Raw genomic sequence first — 23680 nt, forward strand, 5'->3', positions numbered from 1 at the left:
AAAAAAAATCAAACTAATTAGTTTTCAAGTGTCTCCGTCGTTCCTAAATAAAAGATGCAGCCATGCTGGATGGACTTTGGGCAAACCCTGTGCTAGTCCATTTGCCTTGACTGGGCTGTTGAATAAATGCATATTGTTTTTCATTGCCAGTTTGGGCCACACGTGACGCAGAGCGAGTCCCAGCTTCTGTGAAATGACATTGGGTGCTCACTCTCACAAAGGGGCGATTTTGTGTTGCTAATCTAACAGACAGCGTGTCGTAGAGCTATGGTGGTAAACCAAAAGTAACCCAAGGTAACCCACACAACAACGGTGAATATTCAAATTTCACAGAAAAGGCATCCCAAAATGTGGTTCCAATTCTGAGAAACAAGCGCCATGAAGCAGCCTAACAATGTGCTTTGATACTATGCTGTCCTTTGGTTTATGAAAAATTTTAAAATTTAAAATAATAAGTACATTAAAAAGATACTGTACAGCAGGTGGCCAGTGTTGATCTGTGGTAATTCATTTTGGTTCAACTTTATTTAACTTTAATATGTCTTCAGTTGGAAGCTTGATCCATTAGTAAAAACATATTTTACTTGACAGTAATGTGTGGTATCACATTTTCCTGTGATTTTTTTTTATGTATTGTGCTGTACTGTACTGCTCATCCTCCTACTGTATGGGGATTCTAACGTTTTGAGGTTTTTCATTATAAGAAGCTTGCCATAATATTAACAGTAAACTTTTCACAGACAACTGTTATAATATAAACTCAAGTTTCTGATTTAGTGTACTAACTACACACATAACAGGTCCATCTCAGAGGACTGTAGTAGGCTTTTAGTGGATTTTTGAAAAGATGTAATAAAAATAAAAATAATGTCTTTAAATCCCAGTCTGATGAGTTCATTGTAATCTAACAAACTCCATCAGTGTTAGTTACTTGTTTTTCCACTTTAGAGGACACAGAGGTGGGTTTCTATAGGGTGACCCTTATTAATATTTGTGAAATATAGAAGCTTACACACAAAAAGGTTAATATCTCTTAAGCCATGAGATGTCAGTCTAGCCTGCGCCGAGTTGCAAGGAAGCATTTTTTAACCGCAATGCTAATGAAGTCTTTTATAATGTTTTCTTTATTGATTAGTTTAAAAGATGACAGTCAATGGTAAACTTCTGCAAATATAAGTAAATATGTTTGTTTTAATTAAATAGCCAACTTGTTTTTGTACATCACAAATATCTGAAGACAAATCTGGAAAAAAAGTGCCAATAATTTGTTCATGTATTTTTTTATTTGTATCACATTAAAAAATTGAGGGTTGAAATAATTTTCAGAGCCACGTGTGAGAAGCTGAGGTGATTTATGCACTTTTCCACACTTAAGTATTTCTGTTAGGTAAAGTTTAAGAGAGTCTCATTATCAGTTTTCGTGGATTAAACAAAGCAGAAATGTGAAAGCTGAAGAAAAAAAAGGAAATGTCAGCCAGTTTACGTTACAGATATCTAGACATTTTATGTGTACAGTACTCCTAAAATCATTTTTTTAACATAACTATTCTCAAACACTTAATCTAATACAGGATCACAAGGGGCTGAAAGCAATTCTAGCAGGATTGGTCAGAGAGGAGGGACCAGCCCTAGATAGGGTTGATGGTCCATCATAGAGACCACTGACGCAAACATCCACAGGGCCAAGTTAGAGTAGTCAATAAAAGCCAACTTGATGGGAGACGAAATCCTCCTGCAGACATGGGGAAAATGGGCAAACTCTACACAGACGGTGATTTGAAGCCAGGCCACTTTATCTGTGAGAAAGCAGGGCTAACCTGATAGGAATAACGCCTTCCTTCTAATTGAAATTGTTATTGCAACACTAGAACACCAATACACAACTCAGATTATGTATCTGATAGACTTAAACACAGACAAATCTTGCATTATCAAAGTACTAGCTGCTTTATTTACTCAGAAGTAGTACAGAATGATCTGGCACCACCTTACGACGTGCATAAACCGTGAGCCGACTCTTACATGTTAATGTAAGTCACACCCCCTCATAGATAACCGTCAGGCAGCCGTGCAAACCCAATATCCAACATCTGCACAAGAAGCAATTCTACCTTTTAATGGATTATCGAACCGCTAGTCAGACAAAAGGCATGAAACTGCAACATTAAGCCAGAAAAAAAAGTCTCACACAAAGATTGTCTAACAAACCTAATCTATCTTTAGGAAGGTGTTGAAAATAATAATAATAATAATAATAATAAATAAAAGCTCCACAATGATGATTTTTTTTTTCCAAGCATTAGCAGTAGAGCTGAAAAGTAAATATGAAATAAAAGAGAGCAGCAATAACTAAAGATGAACAAGCTAAAGGCATATTACAAATTCAGATTGTATTAACACATAAAATAAAAATAATCCAATAGAATGTATTTCAGTTTGCTAGACAGTTGTATTCTTTAGCTGTTAGATGACTTGAGATCTGTTTTTATTGAAACTTTATTCATTAATAACAAAATTGCTTTCTTATCTTGCCAAACATTTGTTTTTAATTAATCTGTTTTTAAGTGTACCTTTATTTTTAAATATTTGAAGGATTGTTAGCTTGAGAAAACAAACAAAAGAGTTTTTGGTTTCCTTCAAGTCTTGTTGTGTGATGGGTATTGGGCACCCCCTTGTGGTTTGTAGATAACTTGCAGTAGAAAAAGTTCACTAAATGCTCAATGGAAGTCCATCCACCTGACTATTTTGGTTGTTGGCACAGTTTATTAGATTATGGAATGGATACCGTAAAGGAGGATACTCTAAAGCAAGGAGAGACAAATGCATGAACTGATGGAAATCAAACTCGGTGCTTAAGTAGCAATGAAAGTATCAGAATTATCTGCTTGAACTGAGACCCGAATGACCTTGTAATGGAAGAAAAGGGCTGAGAATTGTATTATAAAGCTGAAAAAAAAGAAAAAAAAAACATCTTTCCTTTAACAAATTTTACAAAAGTAAAAGAAACGTTGTACATTCTTAATATGTTAAAAAGTTTAAAATGAAACTCTATTGAGGACGCTATTTTGGGCTAAAACAAACTATAGGCTTAAAATATACTGTAGCCAAGCAACCTGCAAGAATAACTAGGCAGTAATCTTTTTATTATAATTTTTATATTCTTCTCTAAAAACAGTACTTTGCATTGGCATTGATAATCAATAAAACAAGCAATAATAGTATAACAGATACAACAATTCAGAATCAATCTAAAGAAAACAAAAGAAAAAAAACACAATTTGATAAAATGTTAAATTGTTTTATAGAGCACCTTCACTTGATCACTTCTCAAACTACAGTATTTCCTTATTAAAATAGGTCAATAAAAACATACACAAATACTTAGATCAATTGTAAACAAGAGAAATTCCTGTTGATCTTAGTAACAAAACAGCCTATTGTTTAAGGCAGGTTAAATTAATTTAGTTTCAATTATTATTATAAAAGTACTAAGTCTGTGATTTTAATTCAATTAACTGAGTGACTGAAATTGGAGCTTAATTTGTTTATCAGAATTCAGTTATAGTCGACTTTTAAATGCTGTGTTTTAATCTATCTATCTATCTATCTATCTATCTATCTATCTATCTATCTATCTATCTATCTATCTATCTATCTATCTATCTATCTATCTATCTGTCTGTCTGTCTGTCTGTCATGATGAAAGAATACTTGCCAGGGAGAGTATTAATAATAAAAAAAAAAAGTTGAAGGTATAGGTAAACTGAGAACAAGTTGGCTGAATACGGCAAAATAAATAAAAAATGCATACTCAATAGTTGAAAGGAAAGGTCTAGTAAAACTGTGACCATTAGATTGTTTAGACAGAAATACGTAGTCAATAATAAAAAATCAGTAACCACTGTAGGGCAGCACGGAGCATAGTGGGAAGAGCTTGGACACTGTTTTGAGTTCTTAGTGCAGTTAGCTTCTTTTTTGTTTGCTTAATAATCTTTTAAATATTTAATGCTCCCAACTGTCCAGATTCATGATGATTGACTGAGTGGTGAATGGTAAGTGGCACAGTGTGGGTGGACCCAACAGTGTGCTGAGGTCTTGTCTATGGCTGTTTCCAACCATTTTAGAGACCTGGCAAGACCTGAGCAGTTCACTACCATTACCAACACAAAATGGGTTTTGTAAACTGAAATATATATATATATATATATATATATATATATATATATATATATATATATAAACTCATAGTGCCGAACTGTTAAAAACAACAAAACAAAGAGCAAACTATTACATCAATGTTACACCCAGTATTGTATACATAATTTAATAATATACAGAAATATTCTCCCTATGCCAGTTCGTCTGTATTAACTAACTAAAGTTTCTTTATTCAAAGTGATAGCTAATTATGTTTTGTGTTTGTTTAGTTCTTCATAGATGGAGGTAAAATTTTTTTTTCATTTTTCTTTGGTTGCCAGAAAAGCAGATCATTACCAATAGGTCACTGGCACACACAAGGTTTCTTTTTTCACTTATAAATTTACTGTGCATTATGTTCTAATTGTTGTACATTAATAATTGACCGGAGTATAATTCTTCTCTGTATACTGCCACTACATAGCGTATATCTTATTTGCCTAAAAATAGTAAAATACAGTTAAATACAAACCAGTATTATATGGGAAATCATTTAGGCCTATACTTACTGAGTTGAAATATAATTACTTTTTTTAAAGTCACATACTGTATATAAAAACTGAATGTTTGCATATATAAATGTTAAAATTGCACCTGTAAAATGATGAAAAGGTTAAAAGTACTTTTAAGACAACCTATTTGGTGCCCGATAAATGGTTAGTGATGATATGGGGCTGCTGTGACTTTTGATGCTGGTTGAAGGAGGCCCCATGAGTAACAATCAGCAGACATGTTTTGTTATTACTGTTATGAAATTAATGAGTTAGGAAATCCCAAATGACATGGAACATCTTGTTTTCGTGTATGTTGATACCATCCGCTGCCTAAGTTAAACAAGGTGACATAGCATAGTCTGTGAAATCGACAAAGCATCTCTAAATATAACAGCAGACTGCTATATGATTTGAGTTTCTGCTGAACCATGTGCCTCTGTTGGATTTTCAGGTTGCTTGTACCACAAGGCTCTGGGAGATTTTCACAGGGTGAAAAAAGCACAGGAACCTCAGAGTGACCTGAGAGATGTAGATTAGTTGTCATGAAGCATCAGGATTTTGGTTATGAAAAAAGAGAGTGCTTTTCTCAGTTGAACTGTAAGCAATGAGCCGAATGTAATCTGTCCTTTATCCAACCGGACAGTTTTTATGAGCAAATGGTCCTAATGTGACAAACAAGTTGCAAAGTTTAACGAGGGCAGCACTGATCGAAGCTCCGCTTGCCACCAGCCATGACCTACATCTATGACAACTCATCAGTTTTGTGAGATGCTGGACACTTGGAGACAAATATTTTCTCCTCTAGAAGGGCAAGTATTGCCATGTTGTAGCAATTTTTTCAAACCCTGTGAAAGGTAATAGATTTTTCTGTATTTCTTGCAACACTTTGCATGAAGCCTAGCACTTACTTTCGATTTTAACCTAACTGGAAAAAGAATAGAAAATAAAAGCAATAAGGCCATAGTTATTATTATTATATTGGACTGCAATTCCCACTCTTAGTCTTAGAGACTTCTTAAAACTTTTCTCTTAATCGTCACTTTGAGTCAATGCCTTTGTTTAAGGCAGTATCTGATATCATTTAGTGGTCCGGAAAGAATGCAATATCTACAATATTGTTTTGGTCTTTGATTCAGAAAGCACATTTGCCTTCCGGCCGTACCTTTGAAAATTGATTATTATTATTATTATTGCTTTTATATACTTTCCCAATTACTGAACTCTACTATAGGGCAAATCTTGACATGTAGAAGTAAAAAGATTACTTAGTAAGGTCACACAGTAGAATCCCTTGACCTCTCATTGTTAATATTTCACTGGGAAAATAAAGCAGATACTGCGCTATAATTTTGGTGGAAAAATGATCAAATGACAATTTAACTGGACCACCTATCCATTTGCACAACCCTCTTTTCCACTGTAGGATCATGGGGTCAGTGCTAGAAGCACCCCTAGATGGGATACCACTTCATCACAGAGCACATGCACATTCACAGTCACATCATAGAGCACAGGCACATTCACAATCTTTGTGATGTGTGAGAAAATGGATGTGCCTGGTGAATATCCTACATGAATATCTACAAAACATTCAAAGCTCCACACAGCCCAGATTGGGGATCCGACCCAAGCAACTATCAATGCATGGTGGCAGTTGTAACCACTGTACTGCAGTGCCACTCTGAAAAGGGAATTAAAAAAAAGGCAAACTCTGGACAAATTATTACATTGAAGTAAAAAACTGCAGACATTTTGGCTTTCCAGGAGAAAGATTAGTGGGTGAAGCTGCTGAAAAACTGTTGTGAGAAAATGACCTTGGATAATGAACAAAGGTGAAAATATTACTAATGTCAAGTTGCTTGTACATGTTAATTCTTTCTTTTTTCATGTAAATTAATACCTGACATCACATTTATGCTCTGCATAGTTCCTTTTTAATTCAGTTCAATTCAATTTATGTTAATTATACGGTACAGAAAATTAAAAGCATTTGTTGCTCGTCTAAATGATGCAGAAACATGCGATGACAACACTGTCTATGGTCGAATGACAAAGAAGATCACACATTACAAAATATGGCAATAATAATTAAAATAAGTGAATAAATATTGATGCATTTGTAAATGTAACAAGTTAAAAACAGTAATTTTAACTACATAGCACGCGGCAGAAAATCAGTTGTGGGCTAGGAAATGTTAATTCTGACTGAAATGTTTCTAACCTATAAAACTTCTCTCACTGAGAAGTCTGGAAGTAACTTGGTGTGTTCAACGACAGAAAGAAATGATGACAGAGGGTTAGACACGCAGCGGGGACGAGATGAAAGCTGTCTGAATAGTTACAGTATCCATGCCATTCAAAAGTGCCATCCTTGTAGCAGTAATTGTGCATAAATTTCTTCCTGTGCTCAGGGATCTCGATATAATGTGTAACAAGATTCAACGGCCATAAAAACGTGCAGCCGGCAAACAGCTGCAGATTGTGTTCTGTCGCTTCCCCTTGACGTATGGATATGTGAAGCTGAGAGACTTTCAATTACTTTTTGACACAGCTGTCGATCAACCTGAAGAGGAAGGTCTTTTTAAAATTGAACCTAATGGTAGAGTAATACATGTTTATGCTACAGAAAATTCACTCTTGACAGACACAAAGAATGGGTTGTGAGGAAGGGCAATTTAACTTGTGATTTACTCATCATAAGTACAGTAAGAAATGGAGAGAGCTCCTGAAGGTGACTGTTTGAACTAATAGGATTCTACCACCATAAACTACACAACAAAATATAAGCCCAACTGCTGTTTGGAGAACTTGTATGTGAAATCCTAAGAATGGCCCCACTAATTGGTAGGTTTGACGAGAAAGTAGTTAAAAAATAATAAAAGAAAACTCCTTTTTTTTGTCCTAGTTAACTTTTATTGGCCATAAAGTGGCAGAGATCACTTCAAACAGCTTCTACATATTTTCACACTGGGCAAATCCCACAACTCTATTCTTACTAAATCTCTTTCTTTTTTTTTTTAATATTGCCCAGAGTAGAACCCATGAGGTTCTTAGAATATGTACACTCCTGTGATTTATTTGAGTACTGCTTGTATTGGTCTTGTTGCAAAATGAGTCAACTTTTCATTTTCTGCAATGCTTGAAAACTGCCTGGAGTGTTGTTAAAGCATGATAAGTGCAGAATGATCATTTTAAATCAGAAGTAATTGGCAGTACTACTAGCCAAGTGAGGACTCCAAGCAGGAATATGTTTTGAAAGACTCATTCACAGAAATGCTAAAATAAAAGAAAGCACAGAACTGCTTTTGTCTCGACATCTTCATTAAACAGGAGATGTAAAAATATAATTTTGCTTTTATTATTCATCAGTTAAGTATCCAGAAAAGAGGTTGTAAGTTTAATTTATGACCTTATCCTCCGTAGTATGTCTAAATTTTAACATTCTGTCCAAGCTTGGTTCTTGCTGCCAGAACAGGCTCCAGCTCCTAGCAGCCCGGACCACTTCAAAGCAGTTGCTGAAAATAGAAGAGAAGCTTATGACTAAGCTCAATAATTCAATAATATCCCTCCAGCTCTGCAGAATGGTACAAACAGGGGGACTGAAAATGCTGGAGCGTTAGTCTGGCAAATTAACTACATCTGCCCATACCAAAATGAAGCTGCATTCATAGTAAAATTAATATAAATAACCCTGAAGAGAGAGACTCCTAACTTCGACAAAATTCTTTATACCTAGCATTTCGAGATTCAGTCCTTTAAGAAATCAACATCTACAGTCAGTGGTGATGGGTGATGGTTTGTTCTTAATTAGAGTACTTAAGTTTAACTAAATTGTCACATTTGGAGTGTGCTCATTCACCCTGCGTCCATGCACTAAACCCACCAGATAGCCCCGCTTCCAACTGTGCAAATTAGATTGATGGCTCAGAAATGGATGGGGTGTGTGTTGTGCATGAGTGTGACCTTCAAGGAACTGATTCATGGTTGATTATAGGTTGCCTTTCCTCTTAACCCTTTTAAAGAACAGATTACATGCACTTTTATGTGACATTTTTACTCAAAGCAACTTAAAAGACTGCAGTAAGATTCTTTATCTGCTTTCAGAATTGGAGCAGTGGTGGGCTAAGTGGGTCACAATACAAGTCAGTGTTTATAGCCCAGTGCATTAGCCAATATGCCACACTATTTGCACATTAACAAAATAATGAACAATATTATTATTATTTATAGCAACTTTTAAATTAGTGAGGTTCAGCTGGATTTTGTAAAAAAATTTTTAATATTCTTTTATTCATCAATCATTTATAAATTTGTTTTTTTGTTCAATTCAATGAAGATAAGACAATCATCTAATTAAATATATTGTAATCTAAAGTACTAATTTAATTGCAAGATGGTGCACCACACGCCTAGGTTACTTATCCAAGTAATTATTTATCTCTTTTAAATGCAGAGTATATCTAAATTATACATTCAAAAGGAATTTGTATTTCAGCATCTTCATGATACAAGCCACATTCATGATGCAAGGTCTCTGTGTTTTACAGCATCTTATTTTCAAATTTGAAGTGTAAAAGATGATTTTTTTTGCTCACTTTTTCCAGCAATCCATCCCGTCTATCCATTTCTGGGGCCCATTTACCATATATACTCACGTATACTGTAAATCATTTCTTGAAACTCGAAAAATCGATCATAAAATCAGACCCCGACTTATACGGCCGTTCAAAAATGCAACACTTAATTTTTTTTACATCTTCTTGCCTCCTCCAATCTCGCATCAGTTTCTCAGATGCATCAAATTTTGTTTCAGCAGAGCCGTTACCAATTTCTTTCGTTACTTTAACGATGTTTAATTTAAAACCAGCTTCATATTTTCTTCTGATTGAATGCTGCATCGTAGATAAGAGATGCTCTTACGATAAACTTGTATGAGGGTGTGAGACACACAAAACTGTGCAAACATTGCTTCAGAATAGTTTGGGTATTACAGTGTGGATACATAGGCACAATAGAGAGAGAGAGAGAGGTTAGGAGCTCGTGCTGATACAGCGAATTGCCGCACCCACAGAGATAAAAAAAGGCAGTGTGCTCCATGGTTACTCTCTCAGGTGGACGTTAGCAAATCATAATCTCTTGGACCAATAGCGTGAGTTTTCCGCATTTGACTTATACGACCGACATTATAAAATACCAGAAATTATACGGTAAAATCAAGTTCCAACTTATCTGCAGGAGAACTTACCCGCGAGTATATATGGTATTTAATTTAATTTCAGGGTCACATGAAATCAGAGCCAGTGTCTGAACCAATGCAACTTTTTGCATAGAAATAGGTGTGAGCAGGACAAGGTAGAGAGATGTATGCAAATTATGTGTTTAAAAAATTTTAGGGAAAAAAATCGATAAATGGAAGGATTTAATATGTTGATGTGTATTTTGTGACACTATTTATCCTCTCCTGACAGACTGGACACAGGACACAAACTGACCTTTGATGGGTTACCAGTCCATCAAAGGAAATAGTATGATTTAAAGTTGCCAGTTAACCTAAAACGGTAATTTTTAGGATGTTGAAAGAAATTGGAGTTACAAAAAATAACCCATATGGACAGTAGGTAAATTCTAAATAGATAGTGACCGAAGAGGATTGCAAACAAAGGAAACATGAGATGTGGGATTACTCTGTTAATTTCTTGAAATGCTAAAATGTAAAAAATGATAATAATAAGAGCTCGTTTTGAAAAGATTTTGGTATTAAAATTAATTATAAGGTATTATATAAAATGTTTCAAACCTACTTAATCCAATTTAGAGATGCTGGAAGTTGTCTGTCTCAGTATACCTGGGCACAGGAATTAACCCTGAATGACGAACCAGGTCTTCTCAACACACACTCACACATACACAGCGCTGATGTAGAGTCACCAGTCAACCTGACTGGTATTTGTTTGTGGATTTGGCAGAGACCACATAGATGCAAGGATAATGGGAAAATGGCCTACAGATGAACAGGTTCTGGTTTTAAACATAGAGCTAGTATTTGAAGTAATAGCACTGGCCACAGTGCAATCCAGTATTATTTCTGTCTGAAAGCAAAAGATAAAGATGTACCATTTGAAACATTACATTAGCAGCTTTCAGGGCTTGCTATAGTGCTCTTAATAGTTCCTTATTATGATAGAGCACAAAACCTTTGTTAAGGTATTGTTTTGTAGTAGTATGTGGTCAATAGTTTATATAAGTAATTGTGTAGTGGTTTTTGATTGGTACTTTGTAGCAGTTGTGGAGACACTGAGATTTCCATCGTCTTAATATGGTGATTTGTTTATATTAGGCCCTAAACATAAGGTTTTTATGTATCCCCTATGTCAATGTTTCTCGACTTTCGGTTGTGGGTTACCATTGTTGGATTTGCAAGTGGGTTGTTGTGACTGGGTTATCGGTGAGTTGTATAAGTGATCAATACAGTATATTAATCTCCGATTGAAGCATTTCACAGATGGAGAAGCCCCACCCCCTCCAATTTGCACTTGATTCAGCATGGAGAATCCAACTGTTACATTACCGTTCAATTCATCAAGGGGGATATATACAGAGCTACAGAAAGCCTTCATTACTAAAAACAAAAAAGCCATTCTCAAAACCTGAAAAACAGATTTTTTTCTATCAGCAATTTTCTTTTTCTGTTTAATGGGAGCTGATGACTTTGTATGCTGATGTGAGCAGTGTTCTCAAAGAGAGCCAGTGAGTTGCATGAAAATTACATCTTCAAATATCAAATGAAAAGCCATTTTGAATGCAGTATAAAAGATGCTTTAAAAATGTTTTAACACCCCCTGAGGGTCTGAGAAGTGGTGGATCTAAGAAGTGGAAGCCAACAAGTACACTAAGAATAGAATTCATGTTTCATAATGTCAGACACACAGTTTGTAATGGCAAGAGATAATTCTATCAAAGTATATATCTTGTTTGTTAGTTTCTGTCGTATACCCCATATGTAACTATACTTACGTAATAGACCTTTTTATTCTGCATAGGAAAGTTTTTAACATAAATACATTTTTTTAATGCAACATATTTTACCTTTATTTTTTCCATTAGAAACTAAAACTGGTACTACTGTATGTCATCTAGGTCTGCCAATCTGAATATGCCCAACTGGCATTTGTTGGATCACTGACTAAGACCACCAGCTGAGTCTTTGTGTGGCACTGGGAAGGTTTTACCTTAAAGATGAATGGTTTAACCTAAAGAAAAAATATGATTCTTAGTACTAATTGATCTCCAAGTACAGTATGCCTTATCACCTTCAGTCAAAACCTATGATTGCTATGCTAAGGTAACAAGCAGTCAATGCCTCACTTCCCACCTAAAAATGACAAGTTCTTAGGTAAGAAGAAGCTTTATTTGTATGCCATATAACAACTAATAGTGTACAGGAATTAAGGAAATGAAAAAGTACCTAGTTGGTAGGTTATTTAAATAAAATGCCATACCATTTTAGTCTTAATATAACAATATATTTATTTTATTTTTTAAGCATACATGTTTATTTTAGACACATATTTCGAAAACTACTAAAAATGATGAATATTTTCAGCAAGTTCATTTTTTCATTGTTTGTACTATGTATCATACCTTGGGGTGACTATTTATTTATTTTTGTCCTCCAAAATACTTTTCCATACCACAATGTGTGAAAAAGTTTGGGAACTATTGTAACCTTGATTCAATAATATGTACAATCATAATGGAACATAGGACGATATACCATTTCTGTTAATAAAAGCACTGTAATACATGCCTGTAAATCTCAAAGAAAGGCAATCAAGCGGGTTTTGTGTGATGAATATTTGTTAATAAAGGAAGCACTGCATTAAGCACACAAGGCTTTCATTCCCCAGGCCTCATTGTAATCTCGGTGCTTTTGTGTTCTTTGTGCCTGCACCCTATTCATTCTCACTGAGTTATTAATTAAATGGCATTTATTAAGCCATACAATCTGTAATGAATAAGGCCAAACATTCAAAAATATCTCCTCAACAGCTCTATAGCAGTTAACACATATAAGTTAAGACAACCTGAAACTCATTTCAAATAAAAATGAATACTTTTAAATATGAAAAAGTGTTATTTTAACAGCTGGGAAGTGTATTAGAGTATGTGTCTTGCCACTCCTTCAGGGTGTCAGGGAAGGTAGTCTTTTGGATCATTCTTTGGAAAAAAAGGATGAAGAAATGACCTAAATCTAACCTTTACTTTAATTGTGGGCTAGAGTGCATTTCCTCAGCATGTTATATTGAACCAGCTTTTTAAAACATTAGAAAAATTATGACAAGAACAGGCCATTCAGACCAACAGCCTTGTCCTTCCTACTCACCTAGATTGTCCAAAATAAAATCAAGACGAGATCTGAAAGCCACTTAAAGTCCTATTATCCAGCACAACGTATGGTAATTTATTCCATGTGACTGTGGTTCTTTATTTGAAGAAGCAATGTGTAACATTTGTGTCATTTTAACATCTTAATTAGGAATTATTTTAAAGTAACAGCCTCAATGCACTGTATTAGTTTTCTTCATAATTTAAAATACTTCAGTCATGTCACCTCTTAATCTCCATTTGCTTAATCTGAAAAGGTTCAACTTCTTCAGTATCTCCTCATAGCTTATGGCTCTGTTCTACAATCGGTCAAGTTACTTTCCACTGAAATTTCTTTGGCAATGCTACATCTTGTTTTTTTAATTTGGTGACCAAAACTGTACACAGTACTTAAGGTGAGATTTCATCAGTGTGAATAATAATAATAATAATAATAATAATAATAATAATAATACATTTTATTTGAATGTCACCTTTACCATGTTCAAGGTGCTTTTAGTTCAGATTCCTGAATGGCTGTTTCAGCAGGCAACTTGTTAGCAATAACCTCTGTGGTTTCTGTGCAGAACTCCAAAGATTTGGCTTCAGCATTTTCATGAGGATCCAGTTGACCTGGATGTGCCTCCCTCAGCTCACCATGACACTGGAAGTACATCCATGTTAGGTGTTTATAGAGGCTGCAAGCTTGGAGTGGAGAAGAGGCAGGAGGTTGTGTGACAAAGAGGAAGAGTGATCTAGAGAGCAGGAAAGAAGGATGAAGATCGGAGGGAGAGAATGTCCTGTGGGAATGGGTGCAGGTGAGCATGAGTGCTAGTCAGGACAGTACTGCACAGATGTACTCACAATGGGCGTACAGTATCTGTTATGTTTTCGATCATATGTTATACTGTTCCAGAATACCCTTTGAAAAGATCCTTTATTTATCTGGACTATTGCTGCGCTGTTATTCTGGGTCAGCCAATTGTTTAAGAGTGCCTGTCTAGGTGATATTGTCTAAAATTAGTATTTTTAAAGGATGGGGAGATGAATGGTACAATTGTGGTTCATACATTGAACTAAGAGAGCACTTTCAGAGCAAGTAATGAAATGAAACAGAAGACACAACTTTTTGTGAAACTAAAATCTACTCCTATATATAATCTGAAGGACTGTAGGGTATAACTCTTCAATAATTGAGGGGGAGTGCAGAGTCCTGAAATATCCTTTACTATGGGCAGGCATTACATTTATGTCACCACATACTCCCAACTTTTGTATATTGTTTTAAAAATATAAATGAAAATTAAATGAAATATTGGAGGTCATTAAAGGAGGCTTCCCCAAATAAGCAGTTCAAGACAGGCAGAGGTTTGTTAACTTAAGGCCAAAAGGTTGTACTACTAGAACCAAAATGATTATCTAAAATCAGGGCCATGAAACATTAGGAAAAGAGTCGAAAATACAATAAAGGCAGGTAAAAGAAAGTAGAAAAATGAGTTTGTGCTCAACATTAACCCAAACAGATGGAAGCAATACTTATTACCATGAGTAAATTTTTTGGAGAGTCTTGGGAACCCTGCAACAGACTGTCTCTTTTTTGTTAAACCAAAAAAAAGTGACAGTCTGTTGCGCAATTTCTGGTCTCGGGCAGTCTTGGTGAGAGTGTAGGCATGACATCATTCTAATAGTCATTGCTCCATTGAGTGTCTGCATGGATAGTTGTATCATGTGCGGATACCATACTATTCTGTATTCATACCTATATTTCTAAATAAAGAAAAGTTGCATCTAATATCCCATTTTCAAATAAAATATTTTTTGCACTTTAAGAAGCACTGTTTTTTTATACAGGTATTGTCAGGCTTGGATCACAGAGTTGTACAAGAGACTGGAAGGTCAGTCAAGGTTTCCAAGGAAAATACAGGTACTTTATTACTGTATAGAGAAGGCAGGTACAGTCTTGAGACTTCATTTAAAATAGGAGCTGTTACTTCATCACTCAAGATAGGGGCAGTGACACAGGCAATCATCCTGCTTTAGCTCCCATCTTCAGATTAGAAGAACACCAGTGGTTCGGAATCACCGCTGTGGGAGACCTGGAGAGTGTGAGGAAGGGCAGGTCAAAGCCTGGTGTTAAATATTCTAAACATTGTGCGACAAGCACATTGCGCAGTAAAACAAATCCTACAGAGGACAACCCGTTACTTTGCCTTTGGTTAACTGCTTACCAGACACAGCAGAACAGCTATGGAACTGTCCCTTCACCACTGTCATTCTTCTTCTTTCGGCTGCTCCCATTAGGGGTTACCACAACGGGTCATCGTCTTCCATATCTTTCTGTCCTCTGCATCTTGTTCTGTTACACCCATCACCTGCATGTCCTCTCTCACCACATCCACAAACCTTCGCTTAGGCCTTCCTCTTTTTCTATTCCCTGGCAGCTCCATCATTAGTTCCACTCTATTTACTTTCCTCCTCTCCTCCTGCCTCCGGACACGTCTCCCCCCTTTTTTTTCTTCTTCTTCTTCATGCTGGGGACTCTGTTCACAATAGTAAAGGTAGTTTCCCTATATTTGTTACAATGAAATTTCTGTTGTAATGAAATATTTTTATGGTTCCTTGAATTTCATTACAATGGGATTCCACCTGTATATCATTTGTACTGTAATTACCACCTCAAACATTTTATTGAGAAAATCTGGAGTATTGGACAGCCAAGAAGTGTGACACTAAACTTTATACCGTATTGTCAATGACGTCATATGCTGTGATTTCCAGTAGTCAGATGGTCACAACTGAGATGGCAACAATACACAAACTCTACTCAAAATTGCAGTGCCTATAACAAAAACATAATTGTAGCAAGTCAAAGCACAAATTATTTTTAAGTACTAAAATTATCCAAAAAGTATAAAAGAATTAGCGAAATGGATTCTGCATTTTCCAAAACTCCCAAAAAACAGAAGCAGAATGGAATTATGTGGTGTACACCTGGAGAAATTTTTTAAATAATCATGACAGTACAATAACAGTACTAAACCAAATATAACCAAACCAAATATTTCCTTTAACCATGATTAATAAGTATAACTACCATACCACCTTGAAATGTCTGTCTTCCTTACTTGGAAAGTTTCAGAACAAATTTTAGATATATAGACAAATAAAATAAGAACATTTACATTATATCTGCAACATTTAGCCTTTTTATTGCCATTCTGATCCATGACTTGATGATCTTCTTGTGTTCACAGATTGTGTGGATGTTAATATTGCCAGATCATGCTTTGGGATCTCTGACATAAAATATTTCAAAGCTTCAACAGCTTAGTGATGTGTGTTACAAGATTATATTGCATCTGCTCAAATTATAATCCTTTAAATATGCCATTTGCCTACATTGTATGTGTAGTTGTAGCTTTATCATTGGAGGTCAGCGTCATTTTGAGTTCCAGCTGAAAACATAATAATTTTTAGGGAAGTTAAAAACAGGACAAATGTTGTTTTGCAATTTATTTACTAATTTAATTTTCAGTGACATCAAGCAAGTAGACGGTTAAATGTCTATGTTGTGTTCCTTAATGTTCGTTCTAAAAGTTCAATATATCATACATGTGTTTGGTTTAATTGGGGGGGTCTTGTCTTTTTCAGCTGGGATACTCTTAGTTAATTTTACATATCAAAAAATTGGCAATGCAAATTACACTTTGCCTTCAGAGGTATCCTAATTTACTCTTTGCTGTCAGAAGATGTATCCTAATTTGAATGGCCCTTGTCCTAACAAGCTCTCTTGTGTTATATCCTTATGAATAAAAACTAAGACCTCTCTCTTAGTCTTTAGAAATCTTAGTTTAGTTAGATAATTATTTTCATGTATGTGAGACTTGCAAAATTTTTGGAAGTTGTTTATTTCAGTATTAACAAATAAAGTGAAGAATGGCACTGTGAATTTTGATGTTGTCCATTCTGGAGCTGTCTGTGTGGATTTGTACTTTCTTCTCAAGTCAGAATGGGTCTTTTGTAGGAAGTTGGAGTTCTTTGTCACATTTGATCTGCTGGTTAGTGGCTCAAACTTGTCCTGCAGTGAGTGTGGATGTATAAGTGTAGTCTACTACTCAGGGAGGGCTACGCCTGTGCTCTATGTGCTGTGAGTATAGACTTCCAAAACCATATATATATATATATATATATATTTATATTTCTTCTTATATAATATGCTAACGTGGCTGTCCGCTTGTCTGTCCAGGATTTTAAATCACCTGTGATTGACCGCCAAGGTTATTCCTCTTTTTATTTCTATTTTATTTTATTGTCGATTCAACTCTCGGCAGCGGCCAGCAGGGTGGCCGTACGGCGCATGCATACAGACCCCGTTCTCATCCATACCACCTCTACTGTCACTTCCCCTATCTCTTCATATCTTAAATCATTCTTGAGGCACATTGACGACTTAAGTGCCAGCTTAAGTGAAAAATTAAGGAAAATGTACTAAGTAATTGCACCACAAACACTGACTTAGTTTTAATGCGAAAAGATGCTGACGAAAGAAGAGAAGAAGCGGGCTGATAGGGTGGAGAAAAGAAGAGCTGCTCAGGAAGCAGCAAGCGCGTCAACCTCTAAACAAAAAAATGGTAAACGTACAGAGATAGAGTATGAAAACTATGAATGTCAAGTGTATTCACTTCACGTTATCGTGCAGTGTGCCGTTACTCGTATATATATATTTTTTATACTCGATCAACACTAAAATATTTACAACAGGGAATTAGTGGTTACAGCTATTGCATCATAGCTCCAGAATTCTGTGTTTGAAACAAAAGGCTAGTAAGTACCAAGAATTAAAAAAAACAAAAAAAACTTGGTGAACAAAAGTACCTGCAGCTCTGCAGTAGTGCTACCCACTTAGACATTGACAATGCTGAAATTCAGTTATTGAAATTGGACACCACTGGAAATCATTGCTCAATCATTTGGGTTAGTTTAGTGGGGTATGTATTTAAAACACACTGTTTTTGTAGAAAAGTTGTTACTATGTTGACCTTGCTTATTATCTATGCTCAGGAATTTCCTTATGGTGACACTTCCCCAACTAGTTGATAGCAGTGGTGGGGATCATATTGATTCCACTGGATTCAGATAAGTCTAGCCTTTTCTGTCGTTGTGCTAAAGGACAACTGGTTTCGCCCAGCTACTGCTGCCACAAGGAGGATGAATAGCAGATAGGGAGGCATTGTCCATGATGCCAGTGCATTATGGAGTTATGGTTATTAAAAATGGCACAGCTCAGCTCAGTCTTAAGGGAGTGGGAGTGCTCCGCTGTGAAGTGAGGCCACTACAGGATGTTCAATGGAAAGACAGGCTAACTGGTTGTTACATGCTGGTGTGACGAGCTCAGCTATTCTCCATTGGCATTTTGTGGGTCATTAGGTGGAGCACCTGTTCCTACAATGTTTTAGTGGAGCCTGGATGATGAGCAAAGGGGAAGCAAAAAGAATTGAGAAAGATTCAAAGAGATGAAGAGAGGAGGCATGATGGTTGGGAAGAGGCCCCGTGCAGTTCAGTGAGCTATGAAATGGAGCAATGTTAACCATCCATTCCTTGAGATCCCATCAACTACGTGGGAGAAGGAAGCAGGGCTTGTGAGCTGACGATGGACACCGAGAGATGATGGTGAGGCACAAGCTGTGCTTGCAGTGGATGAGCTGTGGATATGGAAAGAGTACTGAGGCTCATGTTCCTTTTAAAATGGCCAATCTTGACTGTTTGAACCCTGTACTTTTAGCTGTTTATTGAAGACTGATTTTGACCTCCACATGCACTCTGTTTTTGTGTATTATTTATTTTGCTTTATTTTGCTTTGAACACTGTTTGGATTGTTTGTTTGAATAAAAGCACTATGTACTTTTTCACCAGCATGTGCTGCTTTGAGTCCTCATTGCATTAGTTCATCCTCTTTTCATGACCCTTGAGAGATGATACCAGCTACAGACACGTGGATGTCACAATGCCCTGATCGAATTTCTGTGCAAGAGCACTTAAGTGAACATATTATGGTTATTTTAATATTGAAGTATGTATATATGCCTTGTTTTGATTAGTCTGTAAAGTGTGCACGCTGCTCCCAGTACCAGCTTCAGCTCCCTAAAATTGCATTTAGCAGGTTCAGTAGGTAGAAACTGAAACATAATTCATATATATCCATTTTACAAACCTGACTTGCCTGTTACAGGGACGTAGAGAGCTGGACCCTTTTCTGGTTGCAAGTTAAAAAAATTGAACAGGGCATCAGTTCATCTCAAAGCACATTCATACACATATTCACACTCAGGCTGACTTAGAGTTGATTAATCTAAATTTGATGCTTCGGATGCTGGGAAAACAGTAGTAGTGAAGAAATCTCCACAAATATGGGGAGTATGTACAAACTAAGCACAGAGAGAGTCAAGTCTTGATGCCAGGAGGTATAATTTCTTACCACCCAAAGTATAGAACAGTAGACTTGAAAATGCCAAGAATTATCTAGATATACAAGAACTCTGTGAGATCATCTTTGTTTTTAAACTCTGGTGTCCAAAAAGATGTTCTTAAAAGCCTTCATCAAAAGGCTGACTCTATTTTCTTGAAAGAAAGATAATCAGACTTGATCCCAAAACTCTCAAGCAAGTGTTCACTAGAAAAGATTAAATTACTATGATAGCATTTGTGTGGAATGGTGAGTATCTGTGATGCAAATTGTCTGTAAAAATTATTGGTAGTTTCTGTTATTTATGTCTTATTTTAAAATGTAGCAACTATTGTATGTTGAAAGTGAGGAAATTTGCAAAGAAAATGTAATACCTCATCAAAAACAAGTGTGCATTACACACTCTGTATCGTGTGTCAGTCTAGGAGGATATAGAATCTATAAGAAAAAATTATATCAGTGTGAAAGCATTTAGGAATATACTTTTATACTTTTTTATTTTAATTTTCATTACCTTCTGTGGAATAATTAAGGAGTTCAGTAGATAACAAGCACTGCTTACTAGCAGTAATTGCAAGAGGGAAAATAACCATTCTGTTCGGGAAAATCTAAATCCATTAGCTTCTGCTGTGAAGATTAACTTTCACTTACTGCTCACGAAATTGCAGTGCTGGATAATGACTTTGGAGGGCAAGAGGAATTAAAGCTTGTGTACAATGTGCCATGTCATGAGACCAAACAGCAGTAAACAAAACAAAGTCTCAAGTAATTTACTGCAGCCGTTCCTGTTAAATGGGGGACTAGATTGGAGTTCATGCGGCTTTGATCTCCGAGCTTTCTGCTACTAAAACAAATATGCAATGATACAGTTGATTGAGTCGGCCTGTGCACACATGTGAGATCTGCATCATTAATAACATCCAGACATTAGTCATTTAGCGTACAATGAGTTTGGGCTCAACACCTGAAGGAGATTTGATTCACAGCAGCAAAAACAAATCACTTTCATAAGCAGCATAGAAATGGCACAAGGACTGGGAATTTGCATCTTTAGCCATCATTGTTTTAGACCAGAAGTAATAATTCTTACAATATTATGTACTTAATGTTGGATTCTTGTTGCCTTTAGGACTTTGCCCTTCATTTTGGTGGTGGGACACCTGCTTTATTGAGTTTAAATGTGTTTATCAAGTTTTTCCTGCTATTATTCCATTTTCTTCTCTAATCCCATGTCCAGCAAGTAGCTCTACCTTGTTAATGCGATATTGGAGCACTTCAAGCTTCAGACAGAGTGAGTCTTTTTATTTTTACATTTCATAACCTAAGTCATTTTATATATAATAGATACTAAACTAACACCCTGTCCAGTGCTGGCTCCTTCTTTGAATGCAGCTATTTCATAAAGCAACCATAATGAACACAACTAACAAAAGAAAGGAAAAAAGTAAGAAGCACATACAGAGAAAATTGCAAAAGCTCTGTGCAGCTGACACTGTAATGCTTTATCAACCTTTATCAAGGGTCTCTTGTTGTTTTTGCAGAACTTGGACTCATCTCTTCTCCTTACATAGTTTTCTGACATTCTCCTTTTTCCCTTTTAATTGCACTCCTGGGACTCAGCGCAGCTCCTTAAGTACATGTCACTGTGTCTTGAGCAGGCGGGCTCGTCATGCTGAATGGATTTCAGTTCTTTAATCATTTGTGTCACGTGTTTCAGCAAACAATACCTGTCAGATTTAAACTAAGCAGAGGCTGTCGGCCCACCTCTTCAGCTAAATCCCTCAAATTATTGTGGGCTGCATTTAAACATTAGTAGGCGTTAATCAAAGGGTAACTCCTCTTTATATGGAAATTCACGTACCCCACTTTTAATTAGTTGAAATGCTGTGTTGATCATCCAGCTTCATGTATTTAATAAGATAATAACATTTGTAAATGTCAAAAGTAGCTTGAACAAAATAAATATTGACCAAGCGTGCAAACCACTTAATTCCAGATCAGAGTCCTGGGGCCTTGGTCCCTATCCTTTCAGTATAGGTATGGCATCTGTCCATCTCAGGCTCTGGTCATGCGCACACATCTAAAGGACTAAGTTGGAATCACCAATTTACCTAACAAACAAATCTGAGAGGGTATTGGAGAAAAACTGAAGAAAAGCTATGCAGACACAGGGGTAATGGGTAAACTGTGACAGATTTAACAATATATAATATTTTATTAGTGAGTGTGCTGTTGAGTATGTCACATTTTATTAAAGGTAATATGATCGACACCTTTATTTAAATAGGAAGTATTTAGCCATACATTTTCTTAACCACTTAGTCCATTTTCAGGTCACGGAGTACCAAGTCCAATTCAAGCAGCATCAGACACAAGACAAGTGCCAGTGTTGGATGAGAAGCCAGTCACACACACATTGTCTCTCAAAAAATGCTGCAAGTTTAGAGATACCAGATACTCTAATGTGCTTGTCTTTGGGGTGTGTGTGGAGACCAGAGTTCCTGGGGAAAGCTGATGCAGACATGGACTGATTTGAGAATTGAGCCCAAGTCCCTGGAGTTGTGAAGTAGCAGTGCTAATAACTGCACCTTAAAGATATTACTTGTGGAAAAAATTTATTTAATAAGAGATCATGGAATACGTATTACACTTATAATGACTTAAGGTAATAATTATGTAAATGTAAATGAATGATTTTTTATTATATTTCATATATATTGGTATTAATTAAAATATTTTAATACACTTAATTTTGAATGCATCTTATGTTCTCAGTCCTTCTTAATCTAGTTCAGGGTTGTAAGAGCTGATCATTAGCACAAGGTAGGAACCAATGCTCAACAAAGAATGAGTCTGGAACGGGCCTCATCACACACCCTCCAACATTTGTACTCTTGCAGTGCCAATTTAGAATTGTTAATTAATCTGACAGTTATGTCTTTGGAAGTTCTACAAGTGATGTGGGCTCTGCATCGGTCTGTCATGGTGAAAAAGGAGCTGAGCCGTAAGGCAGGGCTCTCAATTTTCCAGTCGATCTATGTTCCTACCCTCCCCTATGGTCGTGAGCTATGGGTAGTGACTGAAAGAACGAGATCGCGAATACAAGCGGCTGAAATGAGTTTCCTCTGCAGGGTACCTGGGTTTTCCTTTAAAGATAGAGTGAGAAGCTCAGTCATCCAGGTGGGGCTCAGAGTAGAGCTACTGCTCCTCCGCATCGAGAGGAGTCAGAAAGGTGCTTGGGCATCTGAACAGGATGCCTCCTGGACGCCTCCCTGGTGAGGTGTTCCGGGCTTGTGTAACCGGGAGGAGGCCCCAAGGAAGACCCAGGACTATGTCTCTCGGCTGGCCTGGGAACACCTCGGGATTCCCTCGGAAGAGCTAAAAGAAGTGGCTGGGGAAAGGGAAGTCTGGGTATCTCTACTCAAGCTGCTGCCCCCATGACCCGATCTTGGATAAGCGGAAGAGGATGGATAAATGAAGTTCTACAAGTTTGTTTAAGCTTTATTTTATCATTCCATTTACAAGTACCTCTTGGTCTTGGAATTATGCGTGATAATGAACCCGAGCGGTTCTTGGGGTAGCCTGTTTGGAACCTGTTTTGATGAAATATACAGCATTAATCCCGTGTAACATTCAGGACACTATTCTGCTGCCATTTTACATTTTCAGCCAATCTATGGTAATTCAGCAATATTCATAAATGGGATGAAGCATTCAGCCAAAAAAAAAGTGATGGAGTGTAAATTAAAACCTGTAGAGGGAGTTTTAGAGCAAACTGAAACTGAACCATTAATTCATATCAAGTGACAGTAATGAAAAATGTTCATCAGATGTTGACATGGACAGCGAAACTGATGCATATGGCACTGTACAAATTAAACATTGTGATATGCCTTGTGAATTCAGTCACGTGAAGGTTCAAGTAGCTGTGTGGCAAAAAGGCAAAATGGTTGTGATCAAGTGGAAGGACAAGAAAAGTGTTAGCCCTATTCACAGTGCACCAACTGTCCATCTTTGTGTAAGGAGAAATGTGAAAGTCATAAAACCTTGTGCTGAAGTAACCCACAATAACACAATAAGCCACAATGATTGTGCAAACTGAAAAAAATACTGTATGAAAAGTGTGCAAACATCGGGCTGTGCTTTGGTGACTGTTTCAACA

The 23680-nt window shown here is 36.4% G+C and overlaps 1 protein-coding gene across 2 annotated transcripts in view; it reads left to right on the plus strand.

The window, feature by feature from the left end:
• Nucleotides 1–23680, plus strand: part of cdh6 (cadherin 6) — a 159522-nt gene that overhangs the window by 3283 nt on the left and 132559 nt on the right. Inside the window, exon 1 of one of the 2 annotated variants that reach the window (XM_039753147.1) lies at nt 13685–13873. The exons of the other annotated variant lie outside the window; for it this stretch is intronic. Within the exon in view, the coding sequence (XP_039609081.1) occupies nt 13851–13873 (23 nt within the window). The 5' untranslated portion in view covers nt 13685–13850. Of the gene's footprint in view, nt 1–13684; nt 13874–23680 lie in introns of those variants that run through there. 2 annotated transcript variants of the gene reach the window in all.

The sequence above is a fragment of the Polypterus senegalus genome, chromosome 5 (assembly GCF_016835505.1).
Source record: "Polypterus senegalus isolate Bchr_013 chromosome 5, ASM1683550v1, whole genome shotgun sequence".
Taxonomy (NCBI): domain Eukaryota; kingdom Metazoa; phylum Chordata; class Cladistia; order Polypteriformes; family Polypteridae; genus Polypterus; species Polypterus senegalus.